Genomic DNA, 24,591 nt, shown 5'->3' on the forward strand with positions numbered 1-24,591 from the left:
AGCATTTTGATTTGTTCCTCATATTTGCACTTGTCTTTAAGGAAAGACTTGTTGTTCCCTGTAAGGTCGTAAGGTTTTTTTGGTAGATTTGGATCTAATTGGTGGAAGACAGTACGGTTGTTCGTTACATCACTCTGAGAAAATGGAAACACTTCTTCAGAATACGGTATTGGTTTGGATCTAGAAAGACCAAATTGCTTAAACCTGCTTAACTCTGCACTCCTCGTGCTTTCTTACTTTTTGATGGTTTATAGTTATTTTTTCTTTTTACTTGGGTCCGAATTGGTATTGTTGATTGTGGAAGCAATATTGGCAAATAGTTATATATGTAAGTTTTCTGCCTTAATTTTTTGACCAATTGCCACTTTTAGTTTTTCGGGTTCTCACAGGTAGACAGTCAAAGGTACATTTTTAAGAAGGATCTGTGTAATGTGCAATATAATGTATATAATTTCTTTAAATAATATGGACATGTTGTAGGTACTCTTTATGTGTTATATTTTATTAATTAACACTTACCAACTACTGTAGAAGTCACCTTATTAGCTCTTTAAAAAAAAATGGACAAAATATATCAAATTAGGCCTCTGTATTAAAAAAAATTGAAAAAATGATACAAGACACACGAGACAAGTAATTAAATATTGATCACTTTGATTTTTGTTTAATTTCGTAAATAGCCTTTGCTGGTGGTTCACATCGTCCGCAGGGTGTTATTGCATAAATTGAAATATATAATACAGAAGAAAGATCAACGGAGTGGATCATGGCACACGTTCTCCAGCCACTTAAGATCTTAGACTTTTGCTTCCCGTTAATTTCAATGTCATAGCCGGTGACAGCTTTACTTTTTGGACATTTCCATTCTACCACAATACTATCTACAGTTATCCTTTTAACGTTAATCACTTTGAATCCAGTTAGGTTTACAAATCTGTTATCTTTGTGGTATTTTCCACATTTGCAAGCTACACCATTAAATTTTGGTCTATCAAAACTTTGTGTTTCAACGTTCTTTGTCATTTTAATATCATTTGCATTATCCGTTGCACACTTGTTTCTCCAGGTATTAACTGTTTCATTTAAACCAGCAGCTGGTTGCACAAAGTCAGGAGCGTTTATCATTTCCGTTTCATGGTGATTTTCACATTCTACAGGAATATTTTCTTTTGTTAGACAGTAAGGTTGTAAAATATAATACGGTGGAAATTCTGATTCTCTTTTGTCCTCTTTACATGTCAGGGCAAGATTATGAGATAATGTATTAGGTTTATTAAAAGTGTCATAATTTATTGTTCGGATTAATTTGCTATGTCGTGAGCTTATCTTGTACCCAGTATTAGAGTAAATATCAGGATGAGCATTAGTACACAAAGCACAATCGCAAATATTGCCTCGTCTGCGTTGCCCAAGTGTAGCGGTTGCAGGTCTAATTTTAACAGTTTCCTGCTGTACTACTGGAATATTTGGTACGGATGTTCTTAGAGGATTGTAACATGGAAATTGTTGTTGAATATCGACGCTCAGTTCTGTAACAGTATGATCATATTCACTCTCTTGTTGAACACTGGTCGAGATGTTGAAAAATGTTGTGCTGCTCGTATAACGTTTTAGTTCTTCCGTTAGTTCTTTAATTGTTTTGTCATCAGCTTTACAGTGTTTCTTTAAATTCTTGAAAGCCGTACTAATTTCTGATATAGATTCTTCGTATTCGCACGATTTTTTAAATACAGACCGTTTGTGTGAATTATGAGCATATTTCTCTTTCAGTCCTTTAATTTTGTTAAGAGTTTTTTTAAGGATTTTGATTTGTTCCTCATATTTGCATTTGTCTTTAAGAAAAGACTTGTTGTTCCCTGTAAGGTCGTAAGGTTTTTCTGGTAGATTTGGATCTAATTGGTGGAAGATAGTACGGTTGTTCGTTACATCGCTCTGAGAAACAGGAAACACTTCCTCAGAATACGGTATTGGTTTGGATCTAGAAAGACCAAATTGCTTAAACCTACTTAACTCTGCACTCCTAGTGAGCCCTCGCGCTTTCTTACTTTTTGATGATTTATAGTTCTTTTTTCTTTTTGCTTGTGTCCGAACTGGCATTGCTGATTGTGGAAGCAAGATTGGCAAATAATTATATAAGTTTTCTGCCTCAATTTTTTGACCTTTTGCTGCTTTAATTTTTTCGGTTTCTGGTAAAGATGTAAGGTTCTGTAATTTTTTGTGAACATGAATTGGGTCAACAAAAGCGTGATAAGCAGCATACGAATGATGTTGTTTCATTTTCGGAACATTTGGTACATATTCTGATTGTTGTTCAATACGTGTTGGTTGTGACATTGGAATCTCCACGCACGTACATTTAGCTTCTAAAATAGGGCAAGGATTATTGTTTTTGATAGCTTTTCCTTCTATTTTGTTATTTAAAACACAATCAGTACAACTGCAAGGACTGCACGTACAAAGATTTTTGTTGTCACCTAATTCTTCTTTGATATTGAATTCTCGAGTTTGATATTTAATAAATTTACAATTCTCGCACTTACATTTTTCACAATAACATTTCATATTTTCAATGTTTTCAACTTTTTTGGTGTGACACGTCAAGCATGAACAAGCACTGCAGCTGCAAAGTGAATTTGTTGCTTTATCATCCAATTCAGTGCTAACGTCACTGAAGGACTTACATTCTTTACAAATACATTCATTGGCCATTTTGTCTCTACAAGTGCAGTGAGTTGGGATTTTTGTAATTGTTCTATCTTGAATCTTTCTTTGAGGTTCTGGTTGTCTAAAAAGACAGTCTACACAGTTGCAGGTACTGCAATGGCATTTTACAAACTCTATTGTAGAAGTCTTTTGTAACTCTTCACAGAGACATTCTTTACAAATACAATCACGGTCATGAATTGATCTGGTTATTTGAATAGGTACATCAGTTTTAGCGAGTTGTTTGGTACCGTCGCCGCACCTACATGTTTCACAGGTACATTTAGAGCTAGGAGTACTTTTATATTTACTTTCTACCATCTTTTCATCCTGCAAGCAAAAGAGAATATTAAACAAATTTAAATGGGTAAACGATTAAAATTACAATAACTTGTTAAGTGACTAGAAAAGGGAAACAGTCAAAGAATAAACGGGCGTGTTAGAAAAATATACCTGGTGCAGAGCAGAAAAATACAAAAAAGTACGATATATACGATATCTCTCGCGAGCAAAGTACTTTTAACCATCATCAATGAAAGACTAAAATTAATTATTTTACTACAATTTCCTTAAGAACAATGCGGATTCGTCTCAAGTAGAGGAACAAGGGAATACATTCTTAATTTTCGTCAATTTATCGAAAAATCTCGAGAATTTAACATAGAAACATATTTGTACTTTGTTGTAAGGCCTTTGATAAAGTAAAATGGGATAAAATATGGAATATACCTACTTAGAGAAATGGTACGCCAGAACATCTATTACAAGAACTTTATGTAACTAACACCGCTAATGTAAGAGTTAATAATGTGGTTTCGAAAAACTTCAAATTAAATTCTGGAGTTCGACAGGCATGTATAATATCCCCCATTCTATTCAATAAATGTATAGATAATATACTGATAACCGGCAAAATAGCTTAAAAGATGGAAAACATAATACATTGCGAAACAAAAAGAGATGAAACTAGTGGAGATGGAAATGATCGTTATAAACGTATAAATAACATTAAATTACATAGTTTCTCACCTTTAGACGTATCAGAAGAGTATGACAACTGCCATTGTGACAGTAAAATTTTATAAAATACTCCTGTCACAGATGTCTAAAGGTGGGAAACTATTTAATATAATGTTAATTAATACGTTTATAACGATCATTTCCACCTCCACTAGTTTCATCTCTTTTTGTTTCGCAATGTATTATGTTTTCCATCTTTTCCGCTATTTTGCCGGTTATTAGCGCGCTCATCATTGTATAGGTACCTAGAGTGAGAATATAACTTTTTAACAAAAACCTACGTTATGCTGATGACACTGTTATATTGGATTCTTCACTAGAAGAACTGAAAGAAATTATGAATAGGCTAGGCCCCGTGAGTACGGAATGTGGTTTGAAAATAAATGTACATAAAACCAAAGTAATGATCATCGATAGAATCAGAAACAACCGAACAGAGATAAGAAACTTGACAGGTTACGAAATGGTTAGAAAATTTAATTACTTAGGCTCCATTATTATTAACAGTAGATGATGCGAAGACGAGACGCCTAGACGCATTAAAATGGGCAGATTGCCAACAGTCAAACTCACAAAAATATGGAAGAACACTGACATAACAAAAAACACATAATTATGCCTTGTTCGGGCATTAATATTCCCTATCGCCACCTACGCTTCAGAGCCTTGGACCATCAAAAGAGCAGGTTCGAAGCGTATACTGGTACATATTTGAAATGCGGGTCTACCGTAAACTGTTGCGCATACCATGGACCGCATATCGCACAAATAATTTAATACTAGCAGAACTTAACATTAACATAAAATCTAGACTCACCAAAACTATCAACAACAATAATCTGAGGTATTTTGGACACATAACTAGAAGAAGAGAAGGCATGGGACGAATGATAGTTGAAGGCAACGTAGAGGCAAAAGATCTAGAGGAAGATCTCCAGAACGATGGTCGGACCAAATAAAGGGCATGACTGGTTACTCATTCTCCGAAGTAAAGCAACACCTACAGCAGAGAGATAATAGGACAGAAATAGTCAAACAAATTACATGACGCAACTACAGGGCAGCGCCAACGCTTTCAAGCGCCCCGGGGTAAGAAATTTTAGCCGCCCCTTTCCTCCTCCATTTGTAAGTAGTTTTTTGCAACTTAGTGAATCGGTATACCGTATTCGCTCCGTGGGTTACTATGGTGGGGGTACCTTGAAACAATGCCAACGTGAGTACTGGCGAAATATGACAATATTGGAGCTATCTTTGTAATGTCATTGTCATTGTTTGTACAAAAATCTTTGTCAAAAATGGTACATAACTGTTACCTATTTATCATATGCTTAACGTCAAATTGTGAGATCCAAAAATGTCTGATTAAGGCGCTGGGTGATATCGCGTCAGTCATGCACAAAGCGAAAACCTATAAACTATTTGTTTCATCATCATTCTCTTTGCCTTTATATCTATGCGGTGTCAGCTTTACTATTTGCATTTCTCCATAAGTTTCTGTCTTGGATTATATCGATATTAATCTCCTTTACCGACATGTCCTGCCTAAACCTCTCCGCCCAGGTCTTCTTTTGTGTTCCTCTCTTACTCCTTCCAGGTACCTGCAGTTCAAGAATTCTCATATTGGGTGACTGACGTCGCGATGTTCGACATGACCAAATCATCTTAACATATGCTCTCTCATTTTGGCATCTATTGGTGTCAACCCTAGACTTCCCCTAATATACTCATTCCCAATCTCATCCTTCTTTGTCACTCCAGTCATCCATCTAAGCATTATCATTTCTGTCACATGGATTGGGTATTCTTCTTTCTTTTTAACTGTCCAACATTCACTTCCGTACTTCATAGCTAGCCTTATAAGTGTTTTATAGAATTTTCCCTTCAGCTTCACTGGAATTTTTCTGTCACGCAACAAACCACTCGCTTCATTCCACTTCATCCATCATCCATCCAACTCTAATTCCACTACATGCATCTCCATATATTTCTCCATTACTCTTTAATACCGATCGTAGGTAGTTAAAACTATTACTTTTCAAAAAGTTTTAAACCCTTTTCCTCAAGAGCTTGTCTCCACTCTTCCAGTTTTTGTTCTAAGTCGCTTTTACTATTTCATACTAATACTACACCAACAGCATACATTAAGAACCAGGGAATGTTACTCTGTAGCTTCGCTGTTATCTGATCCAAATCTAATAAGAATAAATAAAGACTAAGCACTGAGTCCTAGTACTCGTGCAATCCTACTTTCACATGAAATTTATCAGTCTCTTCCACACCTGCCCTAACACTAGTTGTTGCTCCCTCATACATATTCCTCACAATATTTACATATACATCCGGAACTCCTTTGTTAATGAGTGCCCACCATAGAATCTTTCGAGGAATTCTATCATCATATGCTTTCTGAAGATTTACCATCATATTATAAGTTTCTTTATTCCTGTATTTCTCCATCAGCTGCCTTATAATGAAAATTGCATCTGTTGTTGATCTGCCCTGCATAAGCCCAAATTGATTATCGCATATTTCGGTTTCTGCACGTATCTGTCTATCAATTACTCTCCCCCTCCATATTTTCATGGTGTGACTAAGTAGTTTTATGGCTCTGTAGCTTGTATATTGTTGTATCTCCCATGTTTTTGTAAACAGGTACTAATATACTGCTTCTCCATTCGTCTCGCATTTGTCCAAAATACATAATTTTATTAAATAAACCTGTCAGCCACCTAGTTTCTGTCCCTGGTAACGCTCTCCACACTTACCCAGAAATATCATCATCTTTTCCAACTGCTTTTCCTTTCATTATTCTTGAAGTGACTTCACTTCTTCGTTATTTACAAAAAACAACGATTCCACTATCACAGAACAAACATAATATAGTTCAGATAATATATAGTGTTCAACATATAGTTCAGGCAGTATAATAGTTCAAACCTATAGTTCAGTTGAGATAAATAAGGTTTCGTACACTTATGTGATCAAAGTAATACTAGCTGCTATTTTTATTTACCTACGATTGGTAAGTTTACAATTTTATAATAAAATATTGCTAATATTTCTGGTTTGAATTCACATATTTTAAAGTGGGTAAAATCTTTCTTGTCCTTAGTCAATGTCATTACTTTTATTTATTGTTACTGGTAATTTCGGTATTGCCAAAAAAAATTTTTCGGCACCTACCGGCGCCCTTTTAATCCGGCGCCGGGGGGAACCGCCCCTCTTCGCCCTTATGGACGGCGCGGCGCTGCGCAACTACATCATTACAAAGGAGAAAATATAGAAGAGTAATACTAAATAACTTACTGCATATATTTCGTCTCCCTTCCCATGTGTATTTTTATCCTTTTTGCACATACAAATCGGGCAAGAACACGGGACTTCTTCATCAGTTGCATCAACTTTCTTCTCTCTTTGCTCCGCAGTGGAACCTTTACAGCAGCATTGAACACAGTTGCAATTTTTCATTTCATGTGCTCCAAATTGCTGTGGGTGGCCAGCTTCCTGGATTAGCTGATCAGGTTGTTTGCTTCTTTGCACTGCTGGATCTGCGCATGGATTGCATGTACATGTTAAGCAGTCACAACCAGCTAAATGGGGTTCATGGTCTATTTGGTCTCTATATTTATTAGGATCGCCGCAGGGGTTACATTTGCAGACAGTACAATTACAGGGCATTAAAGGGCTAACAGGTAGTTGATCGTTCGTTAACTGGCATAAACTACATTGGCAAACGATACACTGACAATTCAATGCTTGTTGGGCGCTGTTGGGAAAATCGCATGGAGAACAAGTACAAGTGACACAATTACAATTCCTGGTTTTATCTAAAAAATAATCAGTGGGTAAAATATATTATCATAATAACTTAGCAATAATTATACTACAGTGGCGGCGCCCACTGTTAAGTATTGGGGGTGCACATATTAAAATTTAAAAAAAGATAACACCGTGGGCCTCCGCATAAGCAATATTTCCCTAGGTGAAAATTTTTGAAGGTATAAGGGTGTAAAGCTAGTTCGCGTCCGTAGTAGAATACTACACGTGCACCCTGGGTAATGCTAAATGAACTAGCACGATAGGCAGCCAGAGAATCTAGAATCTCTAGATCTCCTGGCAAGGAACACATTAAAATAATAAGATATGCCTCCAGCCAACAACTTAAAGGGACCTTCTCAGGACCAAGCAACAAAACGACTCGGACCAAGCGTCCGAATATGCCATTTAAATATAGAAGGTATTAGTAGAAGTAAATGTGAGTACCTTCAAAAGGTACTCATTGAAAATAATATCGACGTAGTCGTAATTCAGGAAACCCATGTAGAAAACGAGGAACAAATTCTCGCTAGAGGAAGAATTCATGGTTACGATTTACTGGGTGCAACTTACCATCCAGCTTATGGAGTAGCAACCTATGTCCGAAACAAAATAGAAAATGCACACATATGTTCTACATCAGACATAAATAACATTCATACGGTTACCATACAAATTGGCGAAATTACTGTCAGCAATATTTATAAACCCCCGGCAGTCCTGTGGCCTCCGCATGTTATTCACGCTCAGCCTCACCCCTCAGTGTATGTTGGAGATTTCAACAGCCATCACGAACTCTGGAAGTATAGACAAAGTGATCAAAATGGCGGGGCTTTGATAAACTGGAGCGAAGGGGCTGGTACGTATTTAGTCTTTGACGCTAAAGATAGGGGAACTTTTCGATCTGCAGCCTGGAGGCGAGAATACAACCCAGACCTATGCTTTGTCTCCACAAACGAAAACAATCAACCCCTGGCAGCTTCACGTACAGTGCTCCCAGATTTTCCACATAGCCAACATAGACCAGTTGTAATACAAGTTGGCATCAAAATACCAATAATAACATCTTTCCTTCGACCTAGGTGGAATTTTAAAAAAGCAGGCTGGGCGACTTTTACTGCAAGATTGGACAAATGTCTCGGATGGATAACCCCAACACGTACAAACTATATGAGATTTGTTGGCGCGGTTATATATACAGCGAAGAAAACTATACCCAGAGGATATCGTAGAGATTATGTCCCAGGATGGGATGAAAATTGCGAAAAATTGTATCAAGAATACAACGAAAGCCAAGACCGAGAAATTGCGGACGAACTGCTGCACAGTTTAGATGCAGCCAGACGGCAAAAAAGGATGGAAACTGTGGAAAAACTAGACTTTAGTAAATCAAGAAGAAAAGCGTGGTCCTTACTTAGAAAACTTGGTAGTAGCCGACACTCAACTAGAGACAAAGTACCTATAGTTCCCAACAGAGTGGCCTCCCACATTGTAGCAAACTCAAGGGCACCTAGAGATCGTGACCACACCACCAAAGTAAAACAAGAACTAAAAACACTAAAGTCTGCATGCCCGCCTACATCTGAATACTCTGACGAGTTTACTCCAGAAGAAATTACCTCAGCAATATCAGAAAAAAAGTCTGGAAAGGCACCCGGCTCCGATAAAATACATCCAGAATTTTTACTCCATTGTGGCAAATATGCTAGGAAATGGCTGGCTGATTTCTACACAGATATATTAAAATCAGAAGAAATCCCCCATCCCCTTAAAAAGGCCTCCATTATAGCCATATTGAAACCCAGGAAAAGCAAATGATCAACCCCAAAACTACCGACCGATTGCACTGCTGAGCTGTGTCTATAAACTGTTGGAACGCTTAATCCACAACAGAATTAGTAACACCATATTGGGGGTGATACCTATTGAGCAAGCAGGGTTCAGACCTAACCGCAGCTGCACAGATCAGATCCTATCCTTAACAACACATATTGAAGCAGGTTTTCAAAGAAAGCAAAAAACATCCGTTGTTTTCATTGACCTATCAGCTGCATACGACACCGTCTGGAGACAAGGATTAATCTGCAAACTGATCCGTGCCATCCCATGCCAAAAGGTAACCAAACTCATGGATAGCATGCTCACCGACAGATCTTTTCACGTCACAATGGGCAACTTAAGAAGTGTCCAAATGAAGCTCAGCAATGGACTGCCACAGGGATCTGTTTTGGCACCCTTATTCTTTAATTTATACATCGCGGACCTACCTAGGACAACTTCGCAGAAATTTGGCTATGCTGACGATTGGGCCATTGCAGCAAGACATAATAACATGTATGTTACAGAAACAATACTAACGGATGACCTTGCTGTTATGGGTGAATATTTTCGCAAATGGAGGCTACGGCCCAATGCAACGAAAACTGAAGTGTGCTGTTTCCATCTGAATAATGCCCAAGCCAACAAAAAACTCTCCGTTCACTTTGAAAACAGACTACTCACTCATAACTCAACACCAAAATATCTTGGAGTGACTCTTGACAGAACCTTAAGTTTTAAGGAACACCTACATAGAACGGCAGAAAAACTGAAGACGCGAAATAATATAATCCAAAAGCTATGTGGCACCACATGGGGGTCCTCAGCCTCCGTACTCAGATCATCCGCTCTCGGACTCGTATACTCGGCGGCTGAATATGCTTCGCCGGTATGGCTCAATAGCAAACACACGAAGATCATTGACACCCAATTAAACCAGACAATGCGAATGATCTCAGGTACAATTCGACCAACACCGAACTATTGGCTTCCCATTCTGAGTCACATTCCACCGCCGAAACTAAGAAGAAGTCATTCTCTTCTCAGAGAATATCGAAAAATCAAGGCTAACCATCAACTACCCATCCACCATGATAAGCTTGATATCGAAATGAACAGACTGCGCTCCAGATATCCCCCATTGTTAAGGGCCACCTCCCTACATCAGGAACATTTCGACCTCACCAACGCTTGGAGAAGACAATGGGAGAGCGACTCACCACAGGAATCACACCAAATGGCCTGTATCGATCAGAAACCGCCAGGCTTTGAACTGCCCCGCAATACATGGACGGCGCTGAACAGAATAAGAACAGGTACCGGTAGATGTGCTGACAGCTTGCATAGATGGGGAAAGGCCCTTACTCCTGAGTGTGACTGTGGTGCACAACGGCAGACCGTCCGCCACATTATTGAGGAATGCCCCCGAAGGCGGTACCCTGGAGTAGGATGAGTTCCTGAATGCGACCGAAAATGTTTTACATTATATTAATACATGAGATGTTCGTTTGTGATACTTCATGTAATGTTTTATATACTTTTTTTAAATTATGTGTTCTTATTGTATCTATGCCATACGATAAATAAATAAAATAAATTTGAAGGTATACTTCTTTAGGCGCGATGGGAGTGAAATTTAATATGCGCGAATTCATCAAAAACCTTGTTCCCCGGCGCAGACATTATACCTTTGCTCTGATTGGGTGTTCAAATGACATGACAATAATTGTTCAATATGGAGGTTATGGATAAACAAATATTGTATAGGTATATTAGATTTTATTGTTGTGAGGACACAGACAAGAGCAAGTTTATAATTGTAGTAACTTTTTAAATAGTTTTTAAAAGCAACAGGTACGTACTTAATTGTAAATATGTTTCAGTATTGTAATAAAAAATTACATAGGTACTTACCTATTTGGAAAATGTATGTACCTATCTATTTAGTAGGTAATGCTTTGATTTACATACTTTGATTACCAACAAAATTTACACCACTCTTCATCTAATATACCTATTGTTTTCTTACTCTATGTTTTGTTTTATTTTAATATTTTAATTCCCTTTGTGAACACACACACACAAAAATCAAACTAATTTGATTAAATTCAGCACTGTCAAACAGTAAAACGTTCAGTTAGCCTACCTTCCCACATGACAAGTACGTGTAAGTGGTCAAGACGGGCGACGGGTGTGTGTAAGTGGATTTCATGTCTAAGATTTTTATACATTTTATGATTGTGAATATATTTGTTATATAATTTTTGTCAGAAAAAAATTGTTGCCAACAATTATTGTTCAGAAATCATTTCTTTGGTGCATTTTTCAATGTGTTTGTGTGTGTTTTATTCTTTTATTTTTTTAATTTTTGGTATTGTTTTAATAAAAATGTTTGGAAAGTAGTAAGTATTAAAATTAGTTTAATATTTAAATAAAATATAAATAAACTATTCAAAGTACATATATTAATTTCGTTGGAATCATATAATAGAAGTATAACTTCTTACGTGCGTACAAAGTACACACACATTCTTTTTGAGTGTCGTTTAATTGTAAAAATCAAAGGATCTTATTAAAAGATTACACTTAATAATTAGTCGAGGAAATGAAGCATTTTGGCTCGCAATTTTTTCGTCCAGCATGGATTTACTTGAAATTTTCACAGAAGGTAGGAAATAGTCCAAGGATCATTTTCTATATCATGCTGCTGTACGCTAAAACCTTGGGGGTAGTTGCCACCCCATCTCGGGGGTGGGAATTTTTTATTACAATTTAACCATGTAAATCGATGTAAAAAGTAATTTTAAGAAAAAAATGTTTTTTACATTTTCTTCGTAAAACTAATATTTTTCGAGTCATTCGTGGTTGAAAGTAACAGTTTTTCGACGGAAAAATCGACTTTTTTAGAGGGTTTTTTGAGAATAACTCGCAAAATATGCATTTAATCAAAAAAACTGTAGATATCAAAATTGTATCTTTTAGTAACACAAACGAAACTGTTTTTCTATAATATTTTTACGACCAATACAAACCGAGATACGGCATGTTAAAGGTTAGCTTTTTTCGGTAAATGCATAATTTGAAATAATCAATGCCAAATAACGGGAAAACTTTGCATTTTTCCAGGAAAACTTACATGATGTTTTTTCAAGCATACAATAAGATCTTTCAGAAGAAATATTAAAAAGTTTCTAGCATAAAAATTGAGCAACTTATGATCACAAAAAATGTCGGTACCTGTTTTTCTCTACGAAAAAAACAGTGAAAACAACCTCTAACTACCCTTGTAACTAAAAATAGGTCTTCGCCTTTCTGTAATTCCTTTTATATTTATATTATCAATACACTTAAGAGGTTTGACCTATTTAAAAGGTCTAATTTTAGAAAAAATGTAGTTTAAAGAAAAATTGATTTTTTATAATTTTACATTTTTTATCATTTTCTTCAAAATATCTCCAAAAATACTGGAGATACGAAAAAAATTATAGTCTACTAAATTGTAGCTTTTTTAATAGCTAAAATTTCCTTATGCATATATTTTTATTACAGTGAACATTTAGCGAGATATAGCTGTTTAAAACATCTATTTACGAGCAAACATCCCCTTATTCGAGCCATTTAAACCCACCTCAATTAAAAATTAAGGGATCTTACGGAATTTAATTTACACAGTCCTATTACTCTTCAAAAATCCTACAAAACTATTATTGAAAAAACTTTTTATCGCCAAAAATGAAGGAGCTATGTTTATAAAACTAATTTTTTTTTTCGAAAAATTCGAATAGTCCCCTTATAGAGCATTTTCAATGTACCTATATAATACCACAGAGCCGGTTCGTATACTGGATGACTAAAAAACTATTTGTATGTGTATCTTTATTTTTTATATATTTGTAAATTCGTATTTTTGTGTAAATAAACTTTTTTTGTAATTCTTTAATTCTACTTTTTTTCTGTAAATATTACGATATTATATCCTAAAGCATAAAACAATCATTATTTAATCAGACAAAACCAAATGTTACCTATATTAAAGTTTACAATGTGTTTATATAATTTTTGACAATAAGGGTAGTTTACACCCCTAAAAATAATCAACGCCTTTGAGCATCATATAGAATATGAAGTACAGAGTAAGTTGATCCTAACCCCAAATTTTTATTAAAATTGATGCAAGCCGAAATTATTCTTTTAGGATAAGTAAATTTTTCATATATAGCTCCAACAAGGGTGGTTTTAAGGGTTGAAATATTGTGATATTACATCTTAAAGCACAAAACAATCATTATGTAACTAATAAGAAGCAAATGTTGACAATATTAAAGTTTAAAATGTTATTTTATAATTTTTTACAATTAGGGATGGTTTTAACTCTTAAAAGACCAAAAGCGTACAACGGCTCAATATAGAAAATGAAGTAGAGGGTGAAATGAGCCTAATCCCAAATTTTTGTACAAATCGATGCTGGACGAAATAATTGCGAGGTTTTGCCATTTTCCAGCTTCATTTCCTCGACTAAATGTATTTTATTAACTTAAAATTATAATTTAGTTTTTAAATGCTACAAACCAGTTTTGTAATGAAATTTAAGTCGCCTATTTTCTCTTTCTTCAATAACCAATTCATTAAAATTTGGAATTCCTTAAATCATTTTTTTTTTCAATTTGCAACATTGCGAGTGCAGTTAGTTGATTCTAGCCAACATACATAGTACATACTTCTAAGGAAAGTTTTTATACGTTGCGGTTGTCATTGGCATCGTAACAAGTACTTGAGGAATTAAAACTATTTCAGTTGGTGGTATTTGGGCATATAAAAATTTATTGACAGCTGAGCAGTGAACGGAAGATTGTGTCTCATATCTCTAACCCGTGAAGTTTTCGCATGTCGAAATAGAATAAAAATAATTATATATTACCTTTTACTTACATACTGCTCGGATCTGTGATTTCTGATTTCAATTACTGTGTAGTTAGATAAAACTATTATTTATAGAAGGATAAATTTTACATATGAATGTTTGTATGTGGTAGCGGGTAGGAACTACTTTGGACAGTCCTACCAGGGAAAGTGAATCAATTCCTGCCCTCCGTAGATTCCAGGAGTTTCCTGACCAGGGAAACTAGTACCTTCTTAGGGTCCCTTGTCCAGGGTCAAGGATGAAGACCACAACGGTATCCACGGCGGAGAAGAACACCTTCAGTACAGTGTGTATGACGAAAGTGACGACCCCCCAATTTTAGGGATGGTATAACATTAAATGCAGATGGGTAGATGGAGCTCTAGAGTCGTAGAGAAGACAATCCATCTAGGAGAAAGCAAACTTCAAAATTAAACTCTGGCCCTCCAAGTTGGGGGTTGGATCGTAGGGCAAGCAACTCTACATTCGTAAAAAAAAAGGGAGTGCTAAAAATCCGAAAACCCAGCCTCGGAACCCATACCTGAAAAAACAACGACAATATCCGCAACGAAAATGGACAATGAATTATGGTGTATGGAACGTCCAAGGATTAAAAGGAAAAAGTAAAGACGCAATCAAAGGAATAAGAAAACACAATATATCAGTGTCCGTTTTTACTGAAACAAAAAGAAAAGGTAAATGTATAGAAGAAATTGATAATTTTATTCACATCTTTAGTGGCGTACAATAACATCAAAGAGCTGCCAAAGGAGTATCAATCCTTATCGATAAAAGATATAAAAATAAAATAACAAATTGGGAAGCAATAAACGAGAGAATTTTAACTGTCAACTTAAACATTCATGGACACAAAACCACAGTAATAGGTATATATGGCCCTACCGAATATACATTAATAAATGAAAAAGACGCATTTCAACAACAACTTGAAGATACCATTTAAAAAATCGGAGATCAATGGAAGGTATTAATAATGGGCGACCTGAATGCCAGAACAGGAAGACAAAAAGACAACGTAATTGTAAGAAACTACGGTGAAGAAGTGACCAATGATAATGGAGAAAGGCTCATTAGTCTATGCCAACAATTTAACCTAAAAATTTTAAATGGCTTCTATCCCCACAAGGATATACACAAGTTCAATTGGCATCAAGATACAAGTCAACTACGATCGATTATAGACTATATTATAATAAACAAAAATCAGAATGGAAAATCCAAGACGCAAGGGTATATAGAGGTGTAGAATGCGGATCTGACCATTACAAACAAGCAGGATTCCGAGCAGGAAGATCCTGCATTGACCACATCTCCACGCTCAACCAACTCAATGAAAAAAAAAGTAGCCAGAGACAGAGAACTACATCTTCTATTCGTCGATCGAACTGAGGCATATGATACCGTACCACTTTGTAAATTATGGCAAGTCCTGGAAAATTCCACATTAATATAACTTTAATTAAAGCAGTACAAAAATACTATAACAACATTCAAGCAAACATAAAAATCAACAACAGATTTATCCGATAGGTTCATGGTGAATAAGGGACTACGACAGGGATGCAGCTTATCGCCAACACTGTTTAAAATCTATATAAATGAGGTCTTGAATAAGTGGCGAGAATCATGTTCTGGAATGGGGATACAGCTAAACGACGATTCAACACTACACACACTGCATTTTACTGACCATCAGGTGGTGATTGCCCAGGACAAAGATGATCTAATATATATGACTAACCGGCTGTTTCGAGAATAAAAAAATGGGCATATACGTTAATATAGAGAAAACCAAATATATGTGTATAGGACAGAAAAATGAGTTACAACTATGTAGAGGATGATACGATTGTGTATACCTTGGAACGAGAATCCAACAAAGTGGAAGGACAAAATTCGAAATAGAGGAAAGAATTATGAAAGGACAGAAGGTAATAGAAGCTTTGAACTCACTACTTTGGTCAAAAACCATATCAAATGAAAAGAAATCACAGCTATATAATAGCATCTTTAAAAGCGTGGTACTGTATGGATGTGAAACCTGGCAACTGAATGTTCCTCGCACTGGAAGTGGACTTCTGGCGAAGATCGGCCTGCATCTCCAGAGTCTCACATATAACGAATGAACGAGTACGAGATATTATGAATAGGAAAACAAACATAATAGAAGAAGTCCAATAAAAACAACTTTGTTGGTATGGCCATGTACAAAGAATGGAGGAACATCGATTCCCAAAGCTAATAATGGAATGGCAACCCCCGGAAAGAAGGAAAAGGGGCAGGCCGAAAACTACCTGGATAAGTGGAATCCAGAAAGCAATGTCTGAGAGAGATCTCCGACCAGGAGATTGGACAGATCGACGCGGCTGGAAAATAGGAACGGGAAGGCGCAGGACGCTATATACCGGTATATATATATATATATATATATATATATATATATATATATATATATATATATGGCTCACAAATGATAGGAAGCCCGCTACAACCTTCAGATGAATGGAAGCCCGCGGTTTACGGGGTAAGGGCATTGTAGCACTGTCTTATTCCTACAGTCTTACGAAGCCCACTCGTATAAACGCGTTCACAGTGTATATGGATTACGCATTATACGAAGCCCGACGATGTTGCCATGTTTTAATTTACGTTTAAATAATACGACTGTTCTACGAGATCCTTATATGTGTATATAAGTCGTCATATTGCCTGTTATAAGAAGCCCAATTCTATTCAGCAATCTATACGAAGCATTTTAGAAGAGTCAAGATAGAACGAAAAGATGCATTGTTTCGGAGCAATTCAAACAGGATTATCTTTTTCTAAAACTTTTTTTGTTAGTTTATATACATGTTAAAGTAAAAAGTTCTACTCACAGATTTTGCCGCTAATTGTTTATTATTTGTTTAAACAATAACGATAATTGTTTTGTACAGTGTGTCCAATTAACACGTTGACGGACACTGCGTCAAATGTATAAGCAAGTGTTGTGACACTATATGTATTTTGCAAAGTAGAATAGGGAAAAATTCAACGTATATAGACGTTGTGTCACATTACATCAATGGAAATTAGACGACTATAGACGTTCTGTTCGTCAACGTGAAAAGTTGTGCATGGTCTAAATTAAAAATAGAACCATCAGTTCATTTTTTTTAAGCCGTATACGAGATATTATGGCAAAAAATATGAATTTTACTCAAGAGTAAATTAGCTTTATTATTCAAAATATTGAAAATTGTTATAATGAAAAGTTGTTTGGAATTAAGAACTATATTCTAATATGCCATTTCATCTTTCTAATTAAAAAAAAGTTGAATTTTTTTTAATTATGGATATACAACATTATTTTCAGTTATTTCAATTATGATAACTCTTTTATTATAGACCAGTAAGGATCTGTGAAAAAACGTCTATTTTTGGATGTGAAAGGTGGCATTCGAATTTTTGCAGATAAAGTAAGGTGCTTCGTTAATAATAATTTACTTATGCTCCTTCTCAAATATGCCCGGAACGTTAATAAAAAAAATAAAATATTTAAAAATTTCGAAAAACGTCGATTTTTTTCTGCTTTCTTTGCTTATAACTTTAAAACGATTCGTTTTGGAACAAAGTCGTAGTGAAATAAAATAAAGATAATTGAATTTTGTATGATATCCGACTGGTCAAAAATGTCTTAACTTATTACCTTTTCTGCAATATAGCAATAAATACAAAATAAGGGGGCAAAATATGCCTGTTGTTATTCAATATTTTTAACCACTTCGGTGGTATATAGAACCTTAGTAATTCGAAAAAGAAAATAATCGTTTTCGTTTTGATTCAATTCGAGTCTCTTGCCATCCTCTGACACGGTGTTTCTGGATCTTTATCCTTTATCAAAGAGGCTATTGCAAGTAGACTGAATTGAATCAACTCGAGACGAAGAAGAACTGCATCTATTAAAATATCTGCAGTATATTGTGGTTAGACTGTCCTCTAACGGGGAATGACAAAATAAATAAAATAAATTTCGACCACGAGTCAGGATTCTGTTAACCGAGATACTATAGTATCAAGCGGCGCCGCTAGGAGGAGCTTCTCCAACAATGCGTCTCAGAATACCTTAAGAACACTTGGTCATTTTGTACTCTAAACCGAGTAAAGCATGAAAAAGAAAAAGAAAATAATCGTTTTCGTTTTGATTCAATTCGAGTCTCTTGCCATCCTCTGACACGGTGTTTCTGGATCTTTATCCTTTATCAAAGAGGCTATTGCAAGTAGACTGAATTGAATCAACTCGAGACGAAGAAGAACTGCATCTATTAAAATATCTGCAGTATATTGTGGTTAGACTGTCCTCTAACGGGGAATGACAAAATAAATAAAATAAATTTCGACCACGAGTCAGGATTCTGTTAACCGAGATACTATAGTATCAAGCGGCGCCGCTAGGAGGAGCTTCTCCAACAATGCGTCTCAGAATACCTTAAGAACACTTGGTCATTTTGTACTCTAAACCGAGTAAAGCATGAAAAAGAAAAAGAAAATAATCGTTTTCGTTTTGATTCAATTCGAGTCTCTTGCCATCCTCTGACACGGTGTTTCTGGATCTTTATCCTTTATCAAAGAGGCTATTGCAAGTAGACTGAATTGAATCAACTCGAGACGAAGAAGAACTGCATCTATTAAAATATCTGCAGTATATTGTGGTTAGACTGTCCTCTAACGGGGAATGACAAAATAAATAAAATAAATTTCGACCACGAGTCAGGATTCTGTTAACCGAGATACTATAGTATCAAGCGGCGCCGCTAGGAGGAGCTTCTCCAACAATGCGTCTCAGAATACCTTAAGAACACTTGGTCATTTTGTACTCTAAACCGAGTAAAGCATGAAAAAGAAAAAGAAAATAATCGTTTTCGTTTTGATTCAATTCGAGTCTCTTGCCATCCTCTGACACGGTGTTTCTGGATCTTTATCCTTTATCAAAGAGGCTATTGCAAGTAGACTGAATTGAATCAACTCGAGACGAAGAAGAACTGCATCTATTAAAATATCTGCAGTATATTGTGGTTAGACTGTCCTCTAACGGGGAATGACAAAATAAATAAAATAAATTTCGACCACGAGTCAGGATTCTGTTAACCGAGATACTATAGTATCAAGCGGCGCCGCTAGGAGGAGCTTCTCCAACAATGCGTCTCAGAATACCTTAAGAACACTTGGTCATTTTGTACTCTAAACCGAGTAAAGCATGAAAAAGAAAAAGAAAATAATCGTTTTCGTTTTGATTCAATTCGAGTCTCTTGCCATCCTCTGACACGGTGTTTCTGGATCTTTATCCTTTATCAAAGAGGCTATTGCAAGTAGACTGAATTGAATCAACTCGAGACGAAGAAGAACTGCATCTATTAAAATATCTGCAGTATATTGTGGTTAGACTGTCCTCTAACGGGGAATGACAAAATAAATAAAATAAATTTCGACCACGAGTCAGGATTCTGTTAACCGAGATACTATAGTATCAAGCGGCGCCGCTAGGAGGAGCTTCTCCAACAATGCGTCTCAGAATACCTTAAGAACACTTGGTCATTTTGTACTCTAAACCGAGTAAAGCATGAAAAAGAAAAAGAAAATAATCGTTTTCGTTTTGATTCAATTCGAGTCTCTTGCCATCCTCTGACACGGTGTTTCTGGATCTTTATCCTTTATCAAAGAGGCTATTGCAAGTAGACTGAATTGAATCAACTCGAGACGAAGAAGAACTGCATCTATTAAAATATCTGCAGTATATTGTGGTTAGACTGTCCTCTAACGGGGAATGACAAAATAAATAAAATAAATTTCGACCACGAGTCAGGATTCTGTTAACCGAGATACTATAGTATCAAGCGGCGCCGCTAGGAGGAGCTTCTCCAACAATGCGTCTCAGAATACCTTAAGAACACTTGGTCATTTTGTACTCTAAACCGAGTAAAGCATGAAAAAGAAAAAGAAAATAATCGTTTTCGTTTTGATTCAATTCGAGTCTCTTGCCATCCTCTGACACGGTGTTTCTGGATCTTTATCCTTTATCAAAGAGGCTATTGCAAGTAGACTGAATTGAATCAACTCGAGACGAAGAAGAACTGCATCTATTAAAATATCTGCAGTATATTGTGGTTAGACTGTCCTCTAACGGGGAATGACAAAATAAATAAAATAAATTTCGACCACGAGTCAGGATTCTGTTAACCGAGATACTATAGTATCAAGCGGCGCCGCTAGGAGGAGCTTCTCCAACAATGCGTCTCAGAATACCTTAAGAACACTTGGTCATTTTGTACTCTAAACCGAGTAAAGCATGAAAAAGAAAAAGAAAATAATCGTTTTCGTTTTGATTCAATTCGAGTCTCTTGCCATCCTCTGACACGGTGTTTCTGGATCTTTATCCTTTATCAAAGAGGCTATTGCAAGTAGACTGAATTGAATCAACTCGAGACGAAGAAGAACTGCATCTATTAAAATATCTGCAGTATATTGTGGTTAGACTGTCCTCTAACGGGGAATGACAAAATAAATAAAATAAATTTCGACCACGAGTCAGGATTCTGTTAACCGAGATACTATAGTATCAAGCGGCGCCGCTAGGAGGAGCTTCTCCAACAATGCGTCTCAGAATACCTTAAGAACACTTGGTCATTTTGTACTCTAAACCGAGTAAAGCATGAAAAAGAAAAAGAAAATAATCGTTTTCGTTTTGATTCAATTCGAGTCTCTTGCCATCCTCTGACACGGTGTTTCTGGATCTTTATCCTTTATCAAAGAGGCTATTGCAAGTAGACTGAATTGAATCAACTCGAGACGAAGAAGAACTGCATCTATTAAAATATCTGCAGTATATTGTGGTTAGACTGTCCTCTAACGGGGAATGACAAAATAAATAAAATAAATTTCGACCACGAGTCAGGATTCTGTTAACCGAGATACTATAGTATCAAGCGGCGCCGCTAGGAGGAGCTTCTCCAACAATGCGTCTCAGAATACCTTAAGAACACTTGGTCATTTTGTACTCTAAACCGAGTAAAGCATGAAAAAGAAAAAGAAAATAATCGTTTTCGTTTTGATTCAATTCGAGTCTCTTGCCATCCTCTGACACGGTGTTTCTGGATCTTTATCCTTTATCAAAGAGGCTATTGCAAGTAGACTGAATTGAATCAACTCGAGACGAAGAAGAACTGCATCTATTAAAATATCTGCAGTATATTGTGGTTAGACTGTCCTCTAACGGGGAATGACAAAATAATTTTTCTTTTTCATGCTTTACTCGGTTTAGAGTACAAAATGACCAAGTGTTCTTAAGGTATTCTGAGACGCATTGTTGGAGAAGCTCCTCCTAGCGGCGCCGCTTGATACTATAGTATCTCGGTTAACAGAATCCTGACTCGTGGTCGAAATTTATTTTATTTATTTTGTCATTCCCCGTTAGAGGACAGTCTAACCACAATATACTGCAGATATTTTAATAGATGCAGTTCTTCTTCGTCTCGAGTTGATTCAATTCAGTCTACTTGCAATAGCCTCTTTGATAAAGGATAAAGATCCAGAAACACCGTGTCAGAGGATGGCAAGAGACTCGAATTGAATCAAAACGAAAACGATTATTTTCTTTTTCTTTTTCATGCTTTACTCGGTTTAGAGTACAAAATGACCAAGTGTTCTTAAGGTATTCTGAGACGCATTGTTGGAGAAGCTCCTCCTAGCGGCGCCGCTTGATACTATAGTATCTCGGTTAACAGAATCCTGACTCGTGGTCGAAATTTATTTTATTTATTTTGTCATTCCCCGTTAGAGGACAGTCTAACCACAATATACTGCAGATATTTTAATAGATGCAGTTCTTCTTCGTCTCGAGTTGATTCAATTCAGTCTACTTGCAATAGCCTCTTTGATAAAGGATAAAGATCCAGAAACACCGTGTCAGAGGATGGCAAGAGACTCGAATTGAATCAAAACGAAAACGATTATTTTCTTTTTCTTTTTCATGCTTTACTCGGTTTAGAGTACAAAATGACCAAGTGTTCTTAAGGTATTCTGAGACGCATTGTTGGAGAAGCTCCTCCTAGCGGCGCCGCTTGATACTATAGTATCTCGGTTAACAGAATCCTGACTCGTGGTCGAAATTTATTTTATTTATTTTGTCATTCCCCGTTAGAGGACAGTCTAACCACAATATACTGCAGATATTTTAATAGATGCAGTTCTTCTTCGTCTCGAGTTGATTCAATTCAGTCTACTTGCAATAGCCTCTTTGATAAAGGATAAAGATCCAGAAACACCGTGTCAGAGGATGGCAAGAGACTCGAATTGAATCAAAACGAAAACGATTATTTTCTTTTTCTTTTTCATGCTTTACTCGGTTTAGAGTACAAAATGACCAAGTGTTCTTAAGGTATTCTGAGACGCATTGTTGGAGAAGCTCCTCCTAGCGGCGCCGCTTGATACTATAGTATCTCGGTTAACAGAATCCTGACTCGTGGTCGAAATTTATTTTATTTATTTTGTCATTCCCCGTTAGAGGACAGTCTAACCACAATATACTGCAGATATTTTAATAGATGCAGTTCTTCTTCGTCTCGAGTTGATTCAATTCAGTCTACTTGCAATAGCCTCTTTGATAAAGGATAAAGATCCAGAAACACCGTGTCAGAGGATGGCAAGAGACTCGAATTGAATCAAAACGAAAACGATTATTTTCTTTTTCTTTTTCATGCTTTACTCGGTTTAGAGTACAAAATGACCAAGTGTTCTTAAGGTATTCTGAGACGCATTGTTGGAGAAGCTCCTCCTAGCGGCGCCGCTTGATACTATAGTATCTCGGTTAACAGAATCCTGACTCGTGGTCGAAATTTATTTTATTTATTTTGTCATTCCCCGTTAGAGGACAGTCTAACCACAATATACTGCAGATATTTTAATAGATGCAGTTCTTCTTCGTCTCGAGTTGATTCAATTCAGTCTACTTGCAATAGCCTCTTTGATAAAGGATAAAGATCCAGAAACACCGTGTCAGAGGATGGCAAGAGACTCGAATTGAATCAAAACGAAAACGATTATTTTCTTTTTCTTTTTCATGCTTTACTCGGTTTAGAGTACAAAATGACCAAGTGTTCTTAAGGTATTCTGAGACGCATTGTTGGAGAAGCTCCTCCTAGCGGCGCCGCTTGATACTATAGTATCTCGGTTAACAGAATCCTGACTCGTGGTCGAAATTTATTTTATTTATTTTGTCATTCCCCGTTAGAGGACAGTCTAACCACAATATACTGCAGATATTTTAATAGATGCAGTTCTTCTTCGTCTCGAGTTGATTCAATTCAGTCTACTTGCAATAGCCTCTTTGATAAAGGATAAAGATCCAGAAACACCGTGTCAGAGGATGGCAAGAGACTCGAATTGAATCAAAACGAAAACGATTATTTTCTTTTTCTTTTTCATGCTTTACTCGGTTTAGAGTACAAAATGACCAAGTGTTCTTAAGGTATTCTGAGACGCATTGTTGGAGAAGCTCCTCCTAGCGGCGCCGCTTGATACTATAGTATCTCGGTTAACAGAATCCTGACTCGTGGTCGAAATTTATTTTATTTATTTTGTCATTCCCCGTTAGAGGACAGTCTAACCACAATATACTGCAGATATTTTAATAGATGCAGTTCTTCTTCGTCTCGAGTTGATTCAATTCAGTCTACTTGCAATAGCCTCTTTGATAAAGGATAAAGATCCAGAAACACCGTGTCAGAGGATGGCAAGAGACTCGAATTGAATCAAAACGAAAACGATTATTTTCTTTTTCTTTTTCATGCTTTACTCGGTTTAGAGTACAAAATGACCAAGTGTTCTTAAGGTATTCTGAGACGCATTGTTGGAGAAGCTCCTCCTAGCGGCGCCGCTTGATACTATAGTATCTCGGTTAACAGAATCCTGACTCGTGGTCGAAATTTATTTTATTTATTTTGTCATTCCCCGTTAGAGGACAGTCTAACCACAATATACTGCAGATATTTTAATAGATGCAGTTCTTCTTCGTCTCGAGTTGATTCAATTCAGTCTACTTGCAATAGCCTCTTTGATAAAGGATAAAGATCCAGAAACACCGTGTCAGAGGATGGCAAGAGACTCGAATTGAATCAAAACGAAAACGATTATTTTCTTTTTCTTTTTCATGCTTTACTCGGTTTAGAGTACAAAATGACCAAGTGTTCTTAAGGTATTCTGAGACGCATTGTTGGAGAAGCTCCTCCTAGCGGCGCCGCTTGATACTATAGTATCTCGGTTAACAGAATCCTGACTCG

General features: G+C 36.4%; 1 protein-coding gene across 4 annotated transcripts in view; it reads right to left on the reverse strand.

The window, feature by feature from the left end:
• Positions 1-572: 572 nt before the first annotated feature.
• LOC126881153 (kielin/chordin-like protein) overlaps positions 573-24,591 on the reverse strand; it is a 101,709-nt gene continuing 77,690 nt past the window's right edge. For all 4 annotated transcript variants that reach the window (XM_050645226.1, XM_050645227.1, XM_050645228.1 and 1 more), the window contains 2 exons: positions 7,030-7,550; positions 573-3,033 (listed from right to left, as the gene is read on the reverse strand). In XM_050645226.1, coding sequence (XP_050501183.1) covers positions 649-3,033; positions 7,030-7,550 — 2,906 coding nt within the window. In that variant the 3' untranslated portion in view covers positions 573-648. The remainder of the gene's footprint in view (positions 3,034-7,029; positions 7,551-24,591) is intronic.

The sequence above is a fragment of the Diabrotica virgifera genome, chromosome 3 (genome assembly GCF_917563875.1).
Source record: "Diabrotica virgifera virgifera chromosome 3, PGI_DIABVI_V3a".
Lineage (NCBI taxonomy): Eukaryota > Metazoa > Arthropoda > Insecta > Coleoptera > Chrysomelidae > Diabrotica > Diabrotica virgifera.